Source organism: Protopterus annectens, chromosome 5.part1 (assembly GCF_019279795.1).
Source record: "Protopterus annectens isolate FY-2018-M chromosome 5.part1, PAN1.0, whole genome shotgun sequence".
Classification (NCBI taxonomy): domain Eukaryota; kingdom Metazoa; phylum Chordata; order Ceratodontiformes; family Protopteridae; genus Protopterus; species Protopterus annectens.
In genome coordinates, this window is record NC_056736.1 from 458,946,175 (window position 1) to 458,970,284 (window position 24,110).

Sequence of the window (24,110 nt, forward strand, 5' to 3'; positions counted from 1 at the left end):
TTGGTAACCTCCAAACTCTGGATCCCACCCAGTTCAGGTATGTGAAAGGCAGCTCATGCCTCCTGAACCTGATCGACTTCTTTGAGGCAGTCACCAAAGCCGTGGATGAGGGTAAGGTGGTTCACGCAGCCTATCTTGACCTTGGCAAGGCTTTCGACACCATCTCCCATTCTGGAATTATAGCTAAACTCACTAAACTAGGTATAAATCCCTACATCACAAGATGGGTTGCCAACTGGCTCACTGACAGAACCCACACTGTAAAAGTTGCAGACTCCAAATCTGACCTCAAGGCAGTGACAAGTGGAGTGCCACAGGATTCCGTCCTGGGACCGCTCCTGTTTGGTATCTACTTTTCTGAAGTACAGGCTAACACAGAAGGCCTCTGGCTGATGAAATTCCCAGATGACTGCAAACTAGGAGCCATAGTCAAGTCCCCAAATGATGTAGACATCCTATAGAAGGGCCTCACTGAGACAGATGCCTGGTGTCAGAGCCATGGCCTCAAGCTCAATGCCAAAAAGTGCAGTGTCATCCCCTTTGGTAAAAACTCTGTACCCATGAACTACCACATAGGCAGCAATCTACTTAACACCGAATGCATGATAAGAGACCTTGGGACCCAGGTGGACAGTAGTCTCTCCTTTGATAGTCACATCGCCACAGTAGTCAGGAAGTCCTTCTACGTGGCACACCTCATCATAAAAGGGTTCTCATCCAGGAAAAAAAGGTCATTGTTCCCCTCTACTCAACACTCATTAGACCCATTATAGAGTACAATGCCCCTTTTGGAATGTACCTCACAAGACATCTGCAGCAGCTGGAAAGGCCACAGAAGTACCTCACAAAGAGGATTACTGGCCTCAAACAAATGCCCTACACTGACCACCTCAAAAAACTCCAGCTTTACTCCATAGCATATCACCTACTCCGAGGTGATCTCTGCCTAACATATAAAGCTATGTTAAACCCAGAGCTGTTGGACATGCTACACGTAAAGAAATCCAAATCTCTCCAAGCTACATGCTCTAGGGACCTAAACCTTGTCACCACAATAAACAGGACATGCTGGAGGGATAGATTCCTGTCCCAGAGACTTCCTATACTCTGGAACAAGCTACCCATCTATGTCAAGCAAAGTTCTTCATTAGCACTCTTCAAGAAAAATCTTGATGAGTGGATGGGAAATAGGAAATACACCCTGGGGATCACTTCTGTGTCTCTGCTGGACAGTGGCACAGGAAAATAACTTTCTTGGGTGGCGTAAGCTATGGTACCTTGCTGGCTAGGCTTACGTAGGCCCTTGGGCCGATAGCCTAGTACCTACCTATGAGCCTATGAACCTATGAACCTATTACATTTTAATTTACGGTGCTTTCTCTACTCAAGATCTACAACTAAGAGTTAGTGTCACATTTAAAGAGCGTAAACATTTATTTAAAATTTCTAAATGTCAAAGAGATATAAAACTAAGTTTAATAAGTAAGTAGGTACACTGTAAATATCTGTATAAATTTTTCTCATTATTGTATATACTTCTGTATACATTTTGCATCTTTATTTTGAATGCCTTTGATATGACTTGCATTTGTTTTTACTTCAGATAAAGTTATCAAACTACATAACCTGTATCACAGTATGACACATGCTGTGACTCAAAAGTGTACATTTGGCCAGCTTACTCATGCAGCTAACATCTGTAAGTAACTAAGTTAGTAAGTTAAGAAAGTAAATAAATCAATCATTGAATAAACAGACAAACAAGATGGCATATTAAGCCATATATGATGTGGCATCTGATCCTTCAGTGCTGTGATCAACTACTCAGTTAAAAGCCATGCATCAAAAAGAAACACAACATTAGCCGTCATCTTCTATTTGTACATGAGCAAGAGGTCTAGTAATAGGTCTTTTGTTCTCATTCTTTTTCAGAAAGAAATGTAGCCATTTTGTGTCTGACAGAATTTCAATACTGCTTCAAAATAGGGATACAGATTTACTTGAGTGCACTTGAACAAAGATAACATGTTGTGTAAAATCAATACATCATGAATAATTCAGAGTACTTAAATAATGCTGCACCACATTACGCATTCAGTAATGCAAAATGCACAGTGGGTTTACAATGGCTGCAATCAGCACCGGAGCCAGAAGGCTGTTGTTAAGGAAGATAGGATGCAGTCTAGGAAAAATGAGTTTTGTTACTGCTCGGTCTAAATTAAGGCAAAAACAGAAGTTTACAAAGTGCAAAACCTCAGGCAGATGATAAGTGGACTACAGGCTGTTTCACATTACTGAATAAAGACTTATTTGAGTATGTTCTTGTAAGCACACTTTTATTGATTTGCTCTGTAAACTGAGCTCTTGTGTACCTGGCTTGGCTACAAGGGTCACATAATAGTATATTTTTGACTTCCCTGAGTGCAGCAGTGAAGGTATATAATGACTGAGGATGATTACCTCTTACATCATTATGACCTTTTAGCTGAAACATTTGTGTTATAGGGGTCTGTATCAAATGATTAACATTTCAAAACATTATTCATTTGGTCTTGATGTTTTGTGTTCTGACATTCTGGAACGCTGATCCTTCTATATAGATCCATTAAAGGATATAACTGCTATTGTCTGTAACTGCAACCTGTAAGTCAACCTGGACTCTGGATTTATTCTCATCTGCAAGTCTTAAAAATATGTATGTATATAAATAAACTGTGCCATGTTTCTGTATGTTCATTCATAATTGTGCATTATATTTGCAAAACTTTCAAACCAAAGGGTAAAAGGATCAGCGAGACAAACCATTCAGTAAAAACTACAAGAAAATCACAGCCAAGCTAGAGTAGTCACTATGTAATACTTTAAACCTCCAGTAGTGGAGGCCCATGGGATATATGCAAATGACCCCTTAAGGATATACCAGTATTTCAGCTATATGGCTTCTGAATGCCCATGACTTTTTACTTTTACTGTTTAAGTCTTTATAGGTACAATGAGGTCAATAAAGTCAAATTCCACTAGTTATAGAGAGGAATATTTTGGCATTTTTGACCTCATTAGTACAGCATAAGTGGATTGTTTGGTTATACTTTAGAAACACAGAGCTTAAAATCCTTTGTCTGTATGAACATTTTATTATTTGGTTTGGATATTATTTGTGATATTTTTGCATGCTCCCTAATGGTTATAAATATCAAACTTGATTTTTGTTTCCCAAAGAGGACAATATTGCATAGTTTTACATTTATCTTGAGTGCATGGTCCTGATATCATGATTTTATGAGAGTTATGTTTCAAATGTAACACAGGCTGATGATGTATCAGTCAACAATGTGACATCCAGCCATACTTGTATGTGTATATTTTACTCCTTTGACAATTATTTAGCTATTGTATTAACCCTATAGGGATCTCTTCAATGCAACCCCCTGGAACCTCCACATTGGAAGCCCTTGTTTTGTACATCTGTTTTGTATGTGTTCATTTCACGTGTATTGATTATTGTTATTTTGTCAACATGTATAGATTTATCACTTTATAAAATCATAGGGATATACAAGGTAATTAGTCCAGTACACCATCTGCAGCCCAGCCAGTGCAGTTCCCATACTTAACTCCTCCTATTTATAATGCACAGATAATCAAGATCAGGGTAAATTTAAGGATCTACATTCACTCATTGAAGTTTCTTTTGAAGATTGATGTGGAGCTGCTTTATTTGGAATGGAGAGAAAGTCTATTCCATAAGTGGGGAGTTCTGGAGGATTAGTATTAATACTGCCAACATGTTCTGTTTATCTTATGGTATAGGTACAGCTTTCTGCAGAAGGTACTTGTGGTGCTATCACTTTTCTGAATGAGTTACAGATTAGGCAGGACAAGGCCAATTTGCTGTCTTGCAGGTCAAGCAGAGTTCACCACACAAAAGTCTGTAATAGACAGAATATTGAGAGATAGTGCTTTCAGTTGCTCTGTGTAGTTTATGGGAATCATGCTTAAGATTTTATTTGTTTAGAATTATTGAAGTTTTAGTATTTATTTATTTATTTTGTTTACCAGTGTAGTACACTGATCAGAGTAGACAATTTTTAGGGTGATATGTCTTAACTGTATATGCCAAAGTAGGCATTATTTTCAAACATCGGAGAGTAGTATAGAGAGACAGTGACTACTTTTAACCTGAAAGTTATGCCTTTGGTAATTAGATAGGTTAGTCACAAATGTATATTTTTTAACATTAGTCGATACTTGTTTGTCAAAGAAGTGCCCATTGTCTATGAATATGCCCAGTTCTTTAAGGACAATAACTATTCTGAGGTAGTGTTGTTATGTGGTAGGTGAAGGGGTACTGTTGTTTCCCAAAAAGGACAATATTGCACTGTTTTACATTTATCTTGAGTGCACAGTACTAATATCCTGATTTTATGAGTGCTAGGACCTTTTGCAGGATATGGGTTTTGCTTGGTGAGCTGATGACAGCTCCAGATTTGCATTCATCAGCAAACTTAGTCAATCAAAGTACTTGATGTCAGCTTTGATATCACTGAAACAGATGCTAAAAAGTTGTGGTCCCAGCAAAGAATCCTAGAGTGATGATTTTTTTATTGGAAACTGTTCCACTAACCCTAACTATCTCACTTCCAGCTGTAAACTATTTAGCTATCCAATAAGTTATGTAGGGGTTTATATTCCTCTCACCATTTTTCTACAATTTCAGAGTCTGAAACAGTACTGAAAGCTGGCTCCATGTGTTAGTTCCATGTTGGTCAGTGTGAACAGATTTGCATCAGCTCCATGTTGGTCAGTGTGCACAGACCTGCATCAGTTCCATGTTGGTCAGTGTGCACAGACTTGCATCATTTCCATGTTGGTCAGTGTGTACATATTTACATCAGTTCCATGTTGGTCAGTGTGCACAGACTTGCATCAGTTCCATGTTGGTCAGTGTGTACAAATTTGCATCAGTTCCATGTTGGTCAGTGTGTACAGACTTGCATCATTTCCATGTTGGTCAGTGTGTACATTCTTGCATCAGTTCCATGTTGGTCAGTGTGTGCAGTCTTGCATCAGTTCCATGTTGGTCAGTGTGCACAGACTTGCATCAGTTCCATGTTGGTCAGTGTGTGCAGTCTTGCATCAGTTCCACATTGGTCAGTGTGTACAGTCTTGCATCAGTTCCATGTTGGTCAGTGTGTGCAGTCTTGCATCAGTTCCATGTTGGTCAGTCTTGCATCAGTTCCATGTTGGTCAGTGTGTACAGACTTGCATCAGTTCCTTGTTAGTCAGTGTGCACAGACTTGAATTAGTTCCACATTGGTCAGTGTGTACAATTTCTTTTATCAGTTCCATGTTGGTCAGTGTGTACAGTCTTGCATGAGTTCCATGTTGGTCAGTCTCGCATCAGTTCCATGTTGGTCAGTGTGGACAGAACATTTCCATGTTGGTCAGTGTGTACAGTCTTGTATCAGTTCCATGCCGGTCAGTCGGCATAGACTTGCATCAGTTCCATGTTGGTGAGTGTGTACAGTCTTGCATCAGTTCCATGTTGGTCAGTGTGCATAGACTTGAATCAGTTCCATGATGGTCAGTGTGTACAGTCTTGCATCAGTTCCATGTTGGTCAGTGTGCATAGACTTGCATCAGTTCCATGTTGGTCAGTGTGTACAGTCTTGCATCAGTTTCACATTGGTCAGTGTGTACAGACTTTCATCACTTCTGTGTTGGTCAGTGTGCATAGACTTGCATCAGTTCCATGTTGGTCAGTGTGTACAGTCTTGCATCAGTTCCATGTTGGTCAGTGTGCATATACTTTCATCAGTTCCATGTTGGTCAGTGTGTACATTCTTGCATCATTTCCATGTTAGTTAGTGTGTACAGACTTGCATAACTTCTGTGTTGGTCAGTGTGCATAGACTTGCATCAATTCCATGTTGGTCAGTGTGTACAGTCTTGCATCAGTTCCATGTTGGTCAGTGTGCATAGACTTGCATCAGTTCCATGATGGTCAGTGTGTACAGATTTGGATCAGTTCCATGTTGGTCAGTGTGCATAGACTTACATCAGTTGCATGTTCATCAGTGCGTACAGATTTGCATCAATTCTATGTTGGTCAGTGTGTACAGTCTTGCATCAGTTCCATGTTGTTCAGTGTGTACAGTCTTGCATCAGTCCCATGTTGGTCAGTGTGCACAGACTTGCATCAGTTCCATGTTGGTCAGTGAGTACAGACTTGTATCATTTCCATATTAGCCAGTGTGTACAGTTTTGCATCAGTTCCACATTGGTCAGTTTGTACAGTCTTGCATCAGTTCCACATTGGTCAGTGTGTGCAGTCTTGCATCAGTTCCACATTGGTTAGTTTGTACATTCTTGCATCAGTTCCATGTTGGTTAGTATGCATAGACTTGCATCAATTCCATGCTGGTCAGTGTGTACAATTTGTATAAGTTTCATGTTAGTCAGTGTGCACAGTTTTGCATCAGTTCCACGTTGGTCAGTGTGTACAGTCTTGCATCAGTTCCACGTTGGTTAGTGTGTACAGTCTTGCATCAGTCCCACGGTGGTCAGAGTGTACACACTTCCTTCACCCAGTGCTTCTTTGGTCAAATCAAAGAAATGCAGCACATTGAGTGTGCAGGAGCCACATTTTACAAAGCAGATTGGTTTGGGTTAAGGGTTTGTAAGTTACCAATATCCTTATTTACTAGTTCAATGATCATATATTCCATTATTTTACAAACTGTACTAGTAAGGCTAATTGCTCTGTGGTCTCCATTGTCAGTGACACATGTCCCCTTTTGAAGGGGTACCAGAAAATCTAGTTCATGAGTAGATAGCCAGTGGAGAGGCTAAGACTGAGGAAGTTTTTGATGAAGAAACAAGCTGGAGCTAGAATTCTTAGTTTTGGAGAAGGCTTTTAGGACTTCTGCAGAGGAAATTATGGGGTGCTGACTGAATGGTATGAGTCAGAAACATGTAAGTCATTAACAGACAAACTTGCTTTACATTTCTGGACCGGTATCCCTATGGACTCATTCGATATATCAGGGACATAACCAACTTCCAAAGATTTCTGAAATAAGTAGTTCATACATGGGGCGAGCAATGCTCTTCAAAAAATAACAATTTAAATAGTTTGGCCTAGCTGAATAATTAGACTTGATAGTCAATAAAACTTTGCTTATATCCCCTTTCATAAAAAAGAGGGCAATACACAGACAGAAATTATTCTAAACAGGAAATTATATTCATGCAATTTGACTTTCAAAACAATCCATCAGCAATCATATTTACAAAAATATTAGTCTCTGTAAAATAGTTTACCACATCAAATATACTTATCACAGAAAGACTGTCTAACCCACAACATCTAAAATGCTTCATCAATGCCTTTTTATTATCTTTCAGATTTTTAGTAAATCGTTCTCAAAAAAAAGACCTGATACTGTAAATTGTACTCTGACATAACTTCTTACAGTTTATATAATATAACTTATTCTGTGATGTAAATGAGCCCTGAAATATTTCTATAACTTCTTTCTACTTTTAATTATTGTTAAGTAGTCATTCCACCAAAGGTCCTCCCATGTTTTTATTTAATACAATTCTTGCAGGAAGAAATCAGTTAATCAAATTATTAATATATTCATAAAATAGTGTCCAGCTGTCCCAAATTGGCTGGCCACAAAATGACATTTCCCAAATCACAGGAACGAGTAGCTACATTTATTGCACCAAAATCATTTTTATAAAAGTTCTTAATTTTTGATAGAACATACTCAAGTGACAAGTAGGTAGTCCATGCTCCAAGATAATGCATAGATGATCAGAACTACCTAATCAAATGTCAATGTAGCAGGAATCATTAGTCTGTCTACTGCGTAACCACATCATATCTAAAATATTACCTTTATTGCTACCCTAACCATCTGAGAATAACCTCTTATTTCACTAATTATTAACATGTTATTAACATCATTGCAAGTAGAACCAGCAGTGGACCAATCAGTATTATGTTCATTAAGGTCCCCAGCAACTATATCAAAGTCACTAGGAAAACAGTTTGCAATGTTTTTACAAAGTTAAGCATCATATATTTTCTAATATTAGGAGTCTGATAAAAAGAGGTAAGTCCCTGTTGTGACTCTTATTTCTTATTTTCATTGATAGAAAATTCAGTATTGTTGTCAAAGGAAGTAGATGAAATGAATCTTGTCGAGACATATATTGGAACCTCCACTGTCCCTGTTACATTGTCTGCAAACATGATGTCCTGACTAACTAGGAATAGACAACAAATCTTTTATTATCATAGAATCAAGTTTCAGTTATTAGTAAAATGTCAGATTCATCACCCGCTAAAACTGCCTCTGAGTCTGCTAACTTATTGCTAAGACTATGAGGTTTCAAGGGTCAAGAAGAGCTCTAAGACAGCCAATGTTTTGTTCAGGCTTCTGGCATTGAGTAGTGTCACATTTGTATTGGCTGGACCAAAATATGGCAGGTTGATAGACACAGGAGACTGATTCTGCCTAACAAGAGGCAGTATGGGTGTACAGAATGTTTTGGTGAATACACCAAACTCATGAAGAGAGATATATAGGCCATTCCTCATGAAAAAATAAGGCAGTCTATCATATCTCTTCAAGCTACCATCCATTGGAGCCCCCCTACAATGATGCCAATTATTAAGTCAACTGTTGAAATCAATTACTTTATGCTTATACTGTGGCATTATTCACAGCGATACCAGGATGCTGCTGAAGACTGTCTTCCAAGCTGGATCATCAAAGTTTGCTCACAACCACAGATGCATGACCAGGTCAATGCATAGTAAGAGTGAAGGGATCCAAGAGGCTTGGTGACATTGTGAATTCTGGCACATATTTAAGTGCCCATTGTAGGAAGCAAACCAACAGTCATTTTACCTTCCAGCATCAAAGCTGAGTGTGCCACCTGTTGAGCTGGTGACGCTGAAGTACAGAGGCCACTGCTATAGTAGGAGTCAAACCTTAGAAAATGGGCATGTTCCCAGTATGGACAGCCCAGGAGACAAATATAAAAATGTAAATAAGTAAATACATAAATAATGTGTCTATATTAAATCAGTGAAAACCCACTTCAACGTTCATCAAATTCTGCTCTTGTTATATATACCAACTCTGAGGTTGCACTACAGTGAGGAAAGGGGAAATTTCCTGATTTTCTCTGTACTGCGATCTCAGTATGAACAGTTTGACGAATGGCATGTTCTATGTAAGTGCACCAAAAGTGCCATTTGCTGAACTGAATTTTCGATGGTCTAGTATAAACCCTAAATAAATACTTATTGCAATATTTACACAGTCTCTTTAAGCAGGCGTCTAAGGTTCAGTAGAGTGACCTGCAGTCAGGAAATATTCCCTGCGACAAATTTCAGTCTCCTACACAGACCTTCAAATGTTTCCTGATACTTGTACATGAAATACTCTCTGAAACTTTTATAGTGTAACAACTTTGAAAGGCAACAGCAACAGTCTTCTTAGGAGAAATGTCAAGTTTTATTTTTCAGCAGTCAGTGTGACGCACATCTTATCACTGTCACTCCACCAACACTCAGGTTACCAGTGCTACTCATTAACATCTTTTTGGGGAAACTTATACCTCAAAAAGTTTCCAGCATTTTATCTGGTCATTCACTCTCTTTCTTAAAGCAGATCTAACACTTCACTGCTTTAGGTCGCTTAAAGAGCTTTACCTAAAGGTAATAGTTAACAGAGCAACCGGCATGCTGTGTTACAATGTGTAATACATCTGCTAATTTTAATTACATGATCTTACTGTGCATACAAACTTACTTACAAAGATAGCAGAGGAGAATGCTAATGTTTTGTGTAAAGCTCCAAAGTACAAATTTTATATGCAAGACTCTCTCCTGCTCTATGCTGCCTTACTGGTTGCAAACTTGCGGGACAGAGCATTTACCAATGACACTGTTAACTTAGTGTGAGTGCTTTAGTATAATAACTTTTGATCAAGATTTATCACAGTTGCACCAACTTGTATTATAGATCTACAGTACACTGTAATTTGATTTTGCACTTTTCTCCAATGTTGTAGGGCTACAGAGTTGTTATATACGAGTAAGGGGGGTGAGGGTGCAACAGACTTCTTATATGGGGCAGCAGGGAGACTTGCCCTTCTGCAAAAAATAATTTTCTCTTTTTTACAGTTTTTCAAGTTATGCGTCTTCATATAAATAATCCAGTAAAGTGTAATTTGTTCTAGTAGAAGTAAGCCAAACACAGGTTCCTCTCTTTTTTATGATGAGATTATAACATGATTTTTTCCATTGATCTTAACCAGAATCATGTTTTCATTCACCTAACTCTTGGTGTGACCAAATCATTTACCTTCCCTAAAACTTACCTTAGTGCAGTTTGCTGCCTTTGGCTCAAGTTCTTCCATGATTACCAGATCTTTTAACAGGCTGGTCTCCTGATAGCCGCCTTTCACTCCTTCAAGCCTGAAAATGGCATTAGGCTTCTGCAGTATTAATTGAATATTAACAGCAAACCCAGCCATATCAACAGCAAACGGTCTTTTTGGATCAAATACTGTCTTCCAACCAACTACTCTTCCAGTAGTGCTAAGTTTTGGTGCTTCATATCTCAGACCTCCTACAAATGCGACTGGCCACACTGAAACCTTCTTTGTGTACCGCAACTAAAAAACAAAACAAATGCATTCAGAGCTGTTTCACAATTTAGATTATGTGTTATTTGTTACTAGATAAACATTTTATAAAAAAAAAACCTTTATTGGTCTCTTGTTATTAAGGCATACCTAAACAAATAATGAAATTGCAAATATGAAAATCCATATGACATAACAAGATATATTGTAAAAAAAGCTGTCAGTTTTACTCTTAGCCAGAAAGGCTATCATAAGGAAATGGTTGGAGTATCAATTACCTTTGAGGAATGTCTTCCTTCCCTAAGATTAGTATGTCACAAAGAAACTGAGACAATTAGAACAGGGACTTTATTAAAATTAGCTAATTTTAAATATTGTACTAAAATACTAGAGCTACAGGAAAAGTTTCCTATTCTTAAATATTGGAATGGTGAAGACACACACTGTAAATATTGTATACAATCACATTTTTGTGAGATAGTTTGTGATAGTTGCTATATGACATTTTGGTTAAAATTAACATGAAGAGAAATGCAGTGTTAAGTGTATCTGCAACAATATATTTATGATTATTTGAAAAAGCTGCCATTTTTAGATGTGCTTGGTGTTTTAAACTAAATGACATGCTTTATTTCCATTTTAATTATTTTGTTTACAACAAACCATGTTATTATTATTATTATTATTAGTTAATGCACACCATGATGACAAGTACTAACAAATAATGATACACATTGTTTGTATTTTATTCACAATGAGAACAATTTAAAATTTGAATCTGTCAACTGCCACACAACAAAAGGAATGCAAAATTAGAAGCTAAAATTCTAAAAGACTGAATTCAGATCTGATATTTCATATGACATTTCTTTAAAACTGGATTTTACAGGGATTGCCGCAAGATGTGTAGCCTGTTGGTGGCCATAATAGCTTTCTGTAACACGTGAAGTGGGGGATTAGCGACATGATACTTCATGCATAGGAAAAAGCATGGGACATTGTGACTGAAATGTCAACAACAGGGGGTGGGCCATCAACATATAAGTGGCTAACATTGTTCAAGGAGTTTTTAATGTTGCTTGCTAGCCAGGATAATTTTCCCCTTATACTTGGGGGTGGTTTGGATAAGGGATCAGGTCTGACACCAATCAGCAATCTGTCATTAGGGAAAGCAATGGGCTAATAATGTCTATTAAGGCAGATAATAACACACTCCACTGCATGATTGAAGTGAGATATTGACCACGACCCCTCTGCATATATCTTCTTCCAGGCACCTCTGGCCTGCACATGCAACATCCTTCATGGCAATGTATGAAGTCCATAATACTGTAGTACTGTTTCTATGTATATTAGTATGCATTCCATAGGAAGTTATGAAGACATATGTGTTTGAACTGACAGTGGTGTCGTGTGTTCATAATTTCAGAGGATCCAGTGATGGAGGATCCTGCACAACATGAGAAGATAGGCATCTGTGGCTGATGATGATGATCTCAGCATGCATGTGGCTTGGTAGATAATACAATGGCACCGTTTGCAACACTGTATGGGAAAGGATCACCTGCTTCTACCATTACAATGCCCCTGTAGAGGCACTGGCTGAGCAATTGACCTGACCAGATTAGGACAGACATTCTGTACCTGAGAGTCACAAGCATGGTCTACCTGAGTCTCTTGCCTGACATGCATTTGATATGTGCACCAATTGGCCCTAAAGTGGGCATATTAATCATGAGGAGAGATGCATGGCAGTGCAATTCCATCATGGCTCCAGGATTATCCCTGATATTGATACAACACTTAGAACTGACTAGTGGATCTGCAGGTCAGTGATCAAAGCACAGATAGCTGTTATGCACAGCACTGAGGAGAGGATGACTGCACTGTGTAGATTGAGACAGGATGTATACCAATGGCACAGTGACATAGACTACAGGGATAGGAAATAAATAGTACTTCCGAGATCACTGGTGGGTAATATTCTCCCCATGTATGTATCCATGAAGCACATTGTAGTTGCCATCCAGTATGTCTCTACAGGCAATGTGGTCTACGGCCATGGCTGGGTCTGGATGCAAGGTGGTCAGGTACAGGTTACTTTATGTCATACTACACAGACCACTGGTAAGACAATATCAGTGTCAGCTGTGGCTACATGGTCTTCCACCTCTGATCCCTGGCATTGCCCAGGTTTTGGGTAGTTCAGCTTCTGTCTCTCAAAACCTGGAACACTTTATGATGATTCAGGTGCATGTTCCCATAGTTCTACCAATTTCCTGCCATGGACCAGATCAGTCCCAATACTGCAAGTAACTATAGTGGAAACCTGCAATGGTAAATATCATGGCAGTATCATCAGAACACTGGAGGATGTGGCCCCTTACTCCCCACGGCCTTCTGATGTACAGGGACTGCAAAGTGCCCCTCCTGGAAAACTAGCCAACATTTTAGTGTTGCACTCACCTGTCACTGCATTATGCTACCTGTGCCCTGTTCATCCCTTAACTGTTGTATGATGATATCTGATGTACAGTATGCCCAGTCAATGTACTCTCCTGTATGCATAATTTTGTTTTGTGATATGTGTACCATGACACATAATTTTAGACAAGATGCCAGCTTTTTGCCAGTTCAACAAAATATTCCACCCATTTCCACCTCAACTGTGGTTCTGCTGTTGCATTTCTCTCCTATGGCTCTCCACCCTGCCCTTTTGCTGCTGGTACAATCTGTATAGCAGATCATACCATGATTTTCACCTGCAGATCCATTTGTTCATGCAATACCATATTGACAATCATGGCACATACAACAAATATCTTGCTGCATATATTTGAGCTATATCAGCGTGCCCTTCCTTAAGTGTTTAAACATTAGATGTCTTCCTTCAGTAGTCCATATACCCACCCCACTATGTTTTAGGTTTCCACATGGTCTGTGTTACGGGCCATGTTTTGCATAGTTTGAGGGTTGTGCATCAGTAACTTTAATGATGGATCTAGGTCATATCTGTCATTACTTCAACACGTAATAAACAAAATATTATATGTGACCTGCTCCCACTATGTATGCTACTTGTGTGTAGGGGCCTATATATTTGCCATGTGTGTGTGTACCAACAAACAAGGTGACCATGAGGGAAGTCCCATCACTGAGACTGTTGGTATAGTAAGACATATGTCAAATATGTGAAGTGGACTGTCATGGTGGCACTAGGACACTTTATAAAAACTCATGGGAATTGCAGTCCACCTGGTAGTTCAAAGAGGGGAAGCCCATCCTATAAATGTATTGCAGGCCCTTTGAATGTGGTGGGGCCATGATAGCTAACTTGAGTACCAATTTATGGCTCCCAACACCTTAGGGAAACGAGCTGTGTGACATAAGGTCCACATGGTGTTGGTTCTGTTCTCTGCTGTCCTGAGGAACCCGATATACTCCTCCACATGCTGTAGCATAATGTCAAGGAAATGGTTAAGGATACCTGTGAGGATAAACCCAGTAACTCAGGAAGGTGTATGTCTAATGACAGCACAGTATAAGAAAACAGAACAACATTTTATATGAGACATGAGGTAGCTATAATAAGGAAGGGCTGTGATTTGAACAGTGTTTATTATACTGAAAAGCATAACAATATGTATAGATAAGATGGTGCATAGAAGGAAGGGTGGGTTAATTAAAAAGGAACATTAGTGCATATACTTCAGAAGGTTCAAGGAAATAGTGGGTGAAGTAGGAGGTTTAAGTATTGTAAAAGTGGTAGGAGACAGATAATTCATCTTGTAGAGATTTAAGGACATTGATTCCTAGTTGAGTGCAACTGTGGTGAGACCAGCACTAGGAAAAAGCCAGGTAGAAGCCAATACCAGAATTTACCATTCTCTGCAAGCCTAATTCTCACTTTTCACTAAGTACAGCTTGAATAACTACCATCTAGCTTACTTTCAAAATATTGCCATAAATACTTCATGCATAATTTTCAGGGTCTTCCATAGTAGTTTCTGTCCCATGCCTGTGTACTTCAAGCAGCCCTTAGCCGGTCTGATTGCATTACATGCTCTGTGACAGTGTAGCAACTGCTTTATGCTTACTGAATGTTCACTGCTTCTGCTAGTTCATAGTACAACGTCTGATATATGTAAATGTTTAAGTAACATGGAGGCAAACCTGTCACATCAACCTACTGTCAATAAGTATCATACACCCAAAACACAACAGACACACACCACCTAGCTCACAATTTATTCTGAATCTGTAAAGAAAAAATTGACAAAGACTCACAGGGCATACTGTAGATCTCAGCCTTCAGTGCATCTGACAACATCCTTTCCTTCTCCATTCTGACATATCTCAGCTCCAAATATACGAAAAAAGCCACAGGAAACATGGCAACATGAAACCAAATGATATTTAATTGGATGTCAGCAAACACGGCAATGCAGTGAACTGCTGCTATACACAATGAAATAAAAACAAACTGGTGTAGTATTAAGCGCTTTTCGTCTGCAAAGGTTAACAGACTTCTTCAGATACTAACACACCGTAACGTGGAACTTTAAATATGGTGCTGTTGTCACATGATTAAATGTACCCCTATCATTAACCCTTGAGTGGTAAAACAGCATTAACCTACTAAATAAAAAGGCTGTACAAGTGATTCAAGCACCATATGTACCACGTTGTAAAAAGATATGTGAACAGTAAAAATTCGTAAAAAGTTAAAAAACATGAAGGATTAATACTCTTTACTCAATTATTTAAAAATTTCAAAATAATTGTTAATCCGACCTAATAATTTATGGATCAAACTTGAAAAACAGTAATAGGAACAATTAGTCGTAATGTGCTGCTCAACGTAATACATTGTTGTATGCATTACATATGTATACAATCGGAAAAAATCTGATTGTATTAATGTTGGTTTTATATGGCTTTATATACCAGTTCTAAAATAAATTTGAAAAGGTGGTGATGTTAAATAAATGAAAACATATAAACACCATCATATACACAAAGTGTAAGGGTAGAAGGTGTGTATTGAAGTAATGAATCATACTTCCTGTGGTTAGTTTTGCTCATTTCTGCACCGACCATAGCTAGTTAGTTTTTACTTTTTACTTACTTCTACATTAAGTGTAACTAGTTCAAATAATAGTATGTGAATAGGTGTATATAAATGTGTTTCACTAAAATTTAATTAACTACATACACTTAATTGTAATAACTGTGATGATTCTAATCACCCTAAGAATGGTATACGCAAGGTTTAGAAACAGATGTATAAAGGAAGAAATACCAATATATTGTTGTGTGAGACTAATTTGTACTTACTTCCAATCTTAGCATAACCAATTTCTTAGTTTTAGTATACAAGTTAATGAGTAAACTTCATTAAGGCCTGGTGGTCTGCATGCATCTAAGCGTAATTGCCACAGCAGTTCCATTTTCTCTAAAAATAATGAACTTGAACCTCCCCTTTTCATAATTTGTAATTTATCATCTTGATCCAGAATTTGTTCAATAATTTTGAACTTGAATGAGTGGTTTGGATGTTCCATACAATGTTTAGCCAAGGCATTGTCTTGTTTATATCTGTTGATTGCATATACATGGTCGTAGATTATGTCTCGCAATCTTCTGTCAGTTTTGCCCACGTAAAAAGATGGGCATATTTGGCATTGGGCTAAATAAACTACCCCTCTTGAATTATAGTTGTGTCTGTTTTTAAGTAAGTAGTTTCTATCTCTGATCGTAAATTTGTTACCAATGTCAATGTATTTACAGTAGTTACACATCTCACATCTCGACATACCTACACTCCTGTGTGTGCTGTTATGGTGTCATTCTAGAATATTTTTTACGTTTTTTCCCCTCCTATATGTTATAACTGGAGATGTTCCTACCTTTTGGGCTACCTCTCTATCTGTACTAAATAAGTGCCAATTTTTTTTTCAAAATGTCCATAATTTTTAGCCTTTAAGTTAAATGTCAAAATAAAATTGACATTTTGATTTATTGTGATGACAGAATCTGATCCAGCTAGGGGGTTATTGTATGGGGTATGGGTGTCGTCGATTAGTTCAGTTGGTACTTCAGTTACAGTAACCTCTAAGTTTATTAGTGCTAAAGGTGTCCCTTTATTCAAAATTGGTTTGTATATTCCTTCTTCTCTCTTTCTTTGAACTTAACTCATTAACCCCGAGTACCTTCTCATGGCGACTATGTGCTTAAACCCGAGCGCGCCATGAGAAGATACAAATTTCTAGCCATTACCCCCGAGTGCTTCCACAAGCGAGAGAAAGTGTATTGCAGGTTTGTAGTTTACCTTAATGCAAAACACACTGAAATCGTAACTGAATATGTAATTTACCTTATCTAGTTGCGATTCAGTGTGTTTTTACATTAAGGTCACATAGAAGTTTATGACAGAAAATACGTTTTAAATGTTGTTGGTAAGCAAGTGGTGGCAACCAATCAGATTCTTGCATTCCGAGCCACCGCTTGCATAACACCTCCACCCCCAGCCTAAACTTCTTTGTTTTCCCCTTATAAAAAGAGGGTCCAGCAGCAGGTATTTCCTTTCTTTCTGCGAAGAACTGGTGATTTTACCTGCTACTGGATCCTCAAATTAATTTTTGCTAGTCAAGGATTTTATGGACCGCCATATAGGCACTACCGGGAGTTAACATTCATCCACTGTACTGTAGAGTGCCCGGTCAGCTCAGCGCTCAGGTACTGTACTTTTTTCTGAATTCTGCACTAATTTTTGCAAGAGCAGTTGTCATGTAGGTGTTTTAGAAGAAAAAGCAATGTTCTTTCTCCATTCTTTTAGAGCTTCTTGTTGGTATTGCTTGCTGCGCCTGGGATTACTTGCATGATGTCACAGTGAAATAAATAAAGTACTTGTTGTCATAGACTGCTTTAAACAAAAACTTTTAAATACGGGTGTCATTGTGGGGCTTGAGGGGAATTTAGAAAATAACGTTTACTGTTTTCATTTTGCGAGTCCTAGTTTGATTTCTTTGATGGGGTCCTTGTTCTTTAGGTCACAGTACGGCCTCTTCATTTATTTATTTTTCTGATTTACTTGACACTGTCATTTGAACGTTGTAGAAATAGTTTAGCTTATATCCAAGAGTGAAACTGGTCATCATCTGCATTATTTTTGTGGGATAGCTGTTGGATCATTTACGAGTATCACAAAATGAACGGATGAAGAGACGCTACAAGAGGGCTGACTGGAAAAGCAAGAAGCTGTTACATTTAACCTTTCTGATCTTGCATAAATTTAAATGTAATGTATCATTAACACTATGGGTGGCACGGTACATTTTTATTTTGTGGTAGTAGCTTGAGTGACAAATGCGTGAGAATATAAGTCTTTTTAATTTTGTTCCAGAGAGCTGTTACGCTTATCTTTTGGGACCGAATTTGGTAGCTTTGATTTCTTATGTTATAATAGGGTCCTACTGGAGATGTAAACACGTATTATCTGCGTTTCTTTGACCTCCCATTAATGACCAGGTCAGCATCTTGCCTGACATATTGCTCTTTTCGTACTGCACCGATTTCACGGCACTGGGTTGACTAACTCCATTCCAGTTGTAATTATCGTGTTGCCAGTACAATCCATAGAAATGACATGCATAGCATAACGGGAACTTTAACTGCACGTAAGCTTGTGTCAAGTCAGAAATCCCACAGCTGCACAGTGTCACCCTTTAAGGCAATATTTACAGAGATCGGCCTATTGTTTGAAGACACTGCCGTTTCCACATGAGAAGCTTTGTTAAATGTTTTTATCGGCGTTTTAACAGTTATGAGTTTGGAAGATACCTTATGGAGCTACTTATAAGGGCAGTCTAAAAATCCATCACCTTTTTATTACTTCTGCAGACATTAACACAGCGTTGTTGGGGGGGGTAGACGTTCTTAAGTTTGGAAAAGTAATAACCCGAGTAGTGCCCAATGATATGCTACATTTACAATGACTGCAACCTGATGATGCCTCACTTAAACTTTTTTAAACTTAAATTGAATGGACTGCGATGTCCTACACTAATACAAAGCCCTGACAGCACAAGTAGGAAATATGAGAAGAAACAGTTATTAACATCAATGAGTGCTATTACACAAAATGCCACCCTACATGAGAATCTTGCCTTAGGGGCAGATAGCCTAGTATAAACCTATGAACCTATAACTAATGGGCACAGTATTTTTTAACATAAGGGGTGGCGTAAGCCACAAAACTTTGGGCTAGGCTTATAAATACCTTAGGGCAGATAGCCTAGTATAAACCTATGAACCTATATCACATTATATAATGTAACATATGTTGTAATGTATGTAAAGTACTGCTTGATTGTGTTTGTCTTGAACGTAACATTTAGGATTTTAATAAGTTATTCTTCAGATCTTGAATACTTTGTTGTTGTTCTGCGTTACGCTGCTGAGAATGAATGGACTCCGAAGCGCCTGTGCAAAAGCGCTAGCATAAAGTTTATAAACAAGCTTCCCCCCTCATTTTTTTATTGTCATGATTGTCGTATGGCCAAGGAAATCAAGACCTGCAGTATCATGCATCAGTATGATGCATGAAGTGTTAGGGCCGCATAATTTATTAAAAATCATTTGGCTTCCTGTTTCCAAAAATAGTACATAAAGCTGCTGTTAAGAATCAAAGGTGTATTGTTAGTATTTGTGAGGCATATGTTTTGATGTTGAACTTGACTGCCATGAAGTTGTGTATAGTGTGTGTTTGAGGAGTTTTTGAAGGAAGCCAGTGTTTCTTATTTCGGGAAGAAGCCAGTTTACAAGTAAATATCTTGTTTACGTACAATGTAGTACTCTAATTATTACAATAAAAAGGAAATGGAAGGCATCAGAAAAGTAGTCGATTAACAGGGAGAAAAAATTTGTGGAGAAATATTGTGTAGCACGATAAGTAATACTGAACATAAATGGATTTTGGAGGCATTTAAAAGAAGGAGGTTGGTGTAATGGGTAATGGGTATGTGTTTACCTTACAGACACAAGGTATAGGGGAGAGATAATGAAATGGCTTATAGACTGGGTGATCTGTAAAAATGTGTGAGGTACGTGAGGTGCTGTGTAAAAGCTACACTAGTGTGGAGCAGCTTTAAACTGTCAGCAAAAAACTGTGACTGCTAGCAACAGTAAAGATATAATTTTCTACATTTTATGGCAGTCTTTTGTGCAGTGTTTGTTCATTTTGGATTTAATATTTTTGTATAATATGTGCAAAATTTTCTTGTGGTGTGCCAGCAAGTTTACTTTGATCTGACAGATGATGGGTAGCAAACTTGTGAAGAACTGGCTTCTGCAGTAGCTGCTTGCTTATGTATTGTTTGCCTTACAAACACAAGGTGTCGGGTTTGAGGCTCACAAGGGCTAATTGCCTAGGCTTACAATGGCTCGCAAGGGCACTTAGCCTAGTACTAACCTATGAACACTCTTTTCCACCACCCCCGGAAGTAGTGATAGTCTCCCTATGTTCTCTTGTCGAGGTAGCATTGGCTGACAGGTGTGCAGTGATGCATTGCAAGTACTGTGTACTGGTGCAGGGGTATTTAACTTTAAATTAAAAGTTTTAAACTAGGAATCACTGTGCACATGCTGTGGCCCTTTTGCATTTGGTTTTAGTAGTTTACCGGTTGCAGACTTCAGGCTCTTAATGGAGCTTCGGAGCTAACCCCCCCCCTCCATTTTACATAAGAACTGGCGTTTACTCTGTAGCATGTATTCAAAACATTTTACTTACTTGCAGTGTTTAACTTAATAACTAGTGATGTAACCTACATTATCACAATTTTAGCAAAGGTTTGTTGTTTACGGACTAATTTTCACCCATTTTGAATGATTTATGCACTTGTATTCCTACACATACCGGCCACAAATGACTTATTGGTGTTTTATTGCTGTGCAGTAATAATTCTGTGAATCTGACTTCATAGCCTCTGAAATATTTCCTATTTCCTATTGCAGCATAAAATGAACAAGCAAGAGTAGTTGGCTTTCGGTATTATTAAAAATGTAGGCTTTTGTGATCAGATGCTGTTCTTCTTTGGTTTATCTTTTGCCAGTATTGCCCTAAGTGAAGTTGACACTGTGAAATGAGTGCTGTTTATGTATGGGGAAATATACTAAGAATCCTTTGTACAGTTGAAGTTTTTGAACAACCTTGGGCATGTTTGATAGTGGATTGCCAAATCTGTTTGTGGTATTACAGGCAGTATACGTGCTTTTGATGCAGAAGGCTGTGGGTTCTACTTCCACAGTATGTAGATGGATTGCTGATACTGTACTGTGTTGTACTTTTTACTTTGGCGGAGATACCTAGTAACTATGAACTTCAGTTTGCCATCCATTCCGTAATGCAATCTTACTAGCTTACTAGCACAAACTCTAGCTATGCCACTGATCAGTAAGCCATGGAAAATGACTTTTTGAGGTCCTAGCGAACATTTGGAAGTCTGGTTTCTAGGTGGGTAATGTGTAGTTGGAGAGAACTGGTATGTGCACATTATACTGCATGGGTCATGTGGCAAATGTTTGATTTTACAGCTTGTGTATACTCTGCTCTACTAATGAAGTCACTGGGGCTACTGTTTCATGTTGGTTGTCGTGAATACTTGGAAGGGCTGCTCAAAGGGTTGTTGATGGAAATGTTGCATTCTGGTGCTCGTGCATAGTAGGGCAAACTGCGAAAGGGGTCGCTGGGGAGATGTTGCATTTTGGTGTTTGTGCATACTCTGACTTAGTTTATGGAAATGTGGCTTAATTTCAGATTAAGTTTGCAAGGGAGCATGTCAGGGTTTCAGAAAAGGTGTACATTTCCATCTGCATTTTCATGTTTTGTGTTTTATTGTTCTTATGTTATGCACTTTGTTTTTATTTAATTCTTGACATATATTTATGGCGTCCGTTCACTTTGTGGTACTCTGGAAGCACTCTGTAGATAGCTTATTTTGTAGTTTAGGGATGCAAAAGCAAAGTTTTATTTATATTATTAATACAAGAGAGGGAATATTACAGGGAAAGCACAACTGGCATGGTTCTGATCTGTTGTACTATATACTGTGACATAGTTGTGATGTTTACAGTGCAACGGGCAAGAAAATTGGTGATTAATAGGGATTGTGTGTATGGGCCATGTTGATGTTACACACACACACACACACACACACACACACACACACACACACACACACACACACACACACACACTGTGAAAAGTCAGCATTAGACTAGCTTTTGTTTTCACTTGGACTGGAAATTTCTTGGCAGATAACCTGAAAAATACTGTAGTTAAACAAATGTAGATAGGTAAACAAATGTAGATAGGTAATTATGTACACTTTGGTTTCATTGTATATGTAGTGGGTGGCACAGTGGCACAGCACATAATGTGTGTGTGAGTCTGTTGCCTGGACATTATATGATTGCCTTCAATACTTGCCTTAGTTTGTGGTGTGTTTCCAGGGGGGTTCAATATTGGTCAGCATGGGAGTACAAGGGTATCAGACCATATTACTTGGCAAATGAAGGTCTGCACCTGTGTTCATGTATTTGATATTTACTGTTTATTCCACAGAATTTTGTGATGTAGACAGACAATTGCAACATGACTCATTCCTCATTGCTTGGTATGTTGCTAACAAATAGGTGGGAGGATGGGCTCAATAATAACTTTTATACTGTTTTTGCTGAGTAAGTGATTGGCAGAAGACAAGCTATCTAGTTTGACATTTCTGCATGTCTTATTATTAATATGATTATAGTGAGTAGTTGCCTGAGTGAGATAAATGTTATTACAGAGTGACTACTGACAGCATGGAGCTACCATATTTGTATGCATTTCTCCTGGCTTTGTCAGTCATGTGTGGAATTTAGGTGGGAGGAAGGGCACAGTAATATGTAAGTGTTATACTGTTTGACTGACTATGGCCTTATAACAGATTACTGTGTTGTATAACACCTGCAGAAGGTAATATAATGAATGCCAGCAATTATCACCTGTCTGGGCATACATAACTTTGCAAGTCATTAGCACAGTGCAGTTACAATATAGTACTGAGTCATTGTCACTTTTCAGGTTAAACTGTCAGCAGCTGTCACTGTTATTCACATAAGTAGAAGTCGTTATCACATTGATCAATGCACAACTCACTTTGGGCTCTTTCTCCACTTGCAGTGATTGCAATACAGCCCCACCACTCCACACTAGTTTCATTTATGTCATGTATACAATTGCAAGAAATGTAAGAAGTATAGGAGCAAAATGTAGACATTACATCTTCAATTGCTGTTTTTTCATGACAAACTGGCTGGAATAAGAGGATGTGTGGTGTACTGTATGAAGAATTTGAATATATATATTGACTGCCTTGCATCCTCTCATTTGACAGAAAATCATAACTTGTTTTTAACTATAAGGCAATGACAATATCCAAACTCATATGTTGTATTTATCTGAGACTATTCTGCACTGCTGTGGTAAAATTTTTCCTGTGCTTTTGAACTATGAAGTCATTCTGTTGCGTTACTGATTATAGTCTTGCTCTTTTATCATAACCTCCCTTTGTGGGTGAGATATCAGAGGTATATTTCACCTGTTAGACTACTTGCATATCTGTTTGGTGAGCTACCCAGGGTGTAAAGTAGCTGGAAATATATATATATATATATATATATATATATATATATATATATATACACACACACACGCACACAGATTTATGTGTATGTAGATATATATATATATATATATATATATATATATATATATATATATATATATATATATATACACACATACACACACAGATTTATATGTGTATGTATATATATATATATATATATATATATATAGATGGAGATTTTATATATATAAATATATATATATATATATATATATATATATATATATATATATATATATATATAAATAGAGAGATAGGTCCATTGCTTTTCACATCCCTCTGGCAGGTATATTACATCAGAATGTTGTATTGCTTTGTGTTTTTCAGGTGCATTGCTTTTCACGTGCCTCTGTGCAGGTATATTACATCAGAATGTTGTATATCGTGTTTTTCAGGTGTGAATTCAAGTGTAAAGCTACACAGCCACCACCAAAGATGCCATCTGCTGAGGAGAAAGCAAGCAGCATTTACCTGTTGGCTGAGGAAACTGACTGTGATGGTTGCAGCAGTGGTTCAGACAATGGTATGCACCTTGATGTACCACATAACGCCTACCAGAGTGAGGATGAGGATTATGACTCAGAGGATGACATTCCACTCGCACATCTGTGTGAAAAGGCCATTGCCTGGGATACGGAAGATGCCCCTGTGGCCGCCATTCCTAAAAGACCACTACGAGTTGCCAAAGTAGACATGACCAGTAAT

General features: G+C 38.1%; 1 protein-coding gene across 7 annotated transcripts in view; it reads right to left on the reverse strand.

The window, feature by feature from the left end:
• Positions 1-24,110, reverse strand: part of LOC122803484 (galactosylgalactosylxylosylprotein 3-beta-glucuronosyltransferase 1-like) — a 783,044-nt gene that overhangs the window by 140,808 nt on the left and 618,126 nt on the right. For all 7 annotated transcript variants that reach the window (XM_044073111.1, XM_044073112.1, XM_044073116.1 and 4 more), the window contains one exon: positions 10,408-10,704. In XM_044073111.1, the coding sequence (XP_043929046.1) occupies positions 10,408-10,704 (297 nt within the window). The remainder of the gene's footprint in view (positions 1-10,407; positions 10,705-24,110) is intronic.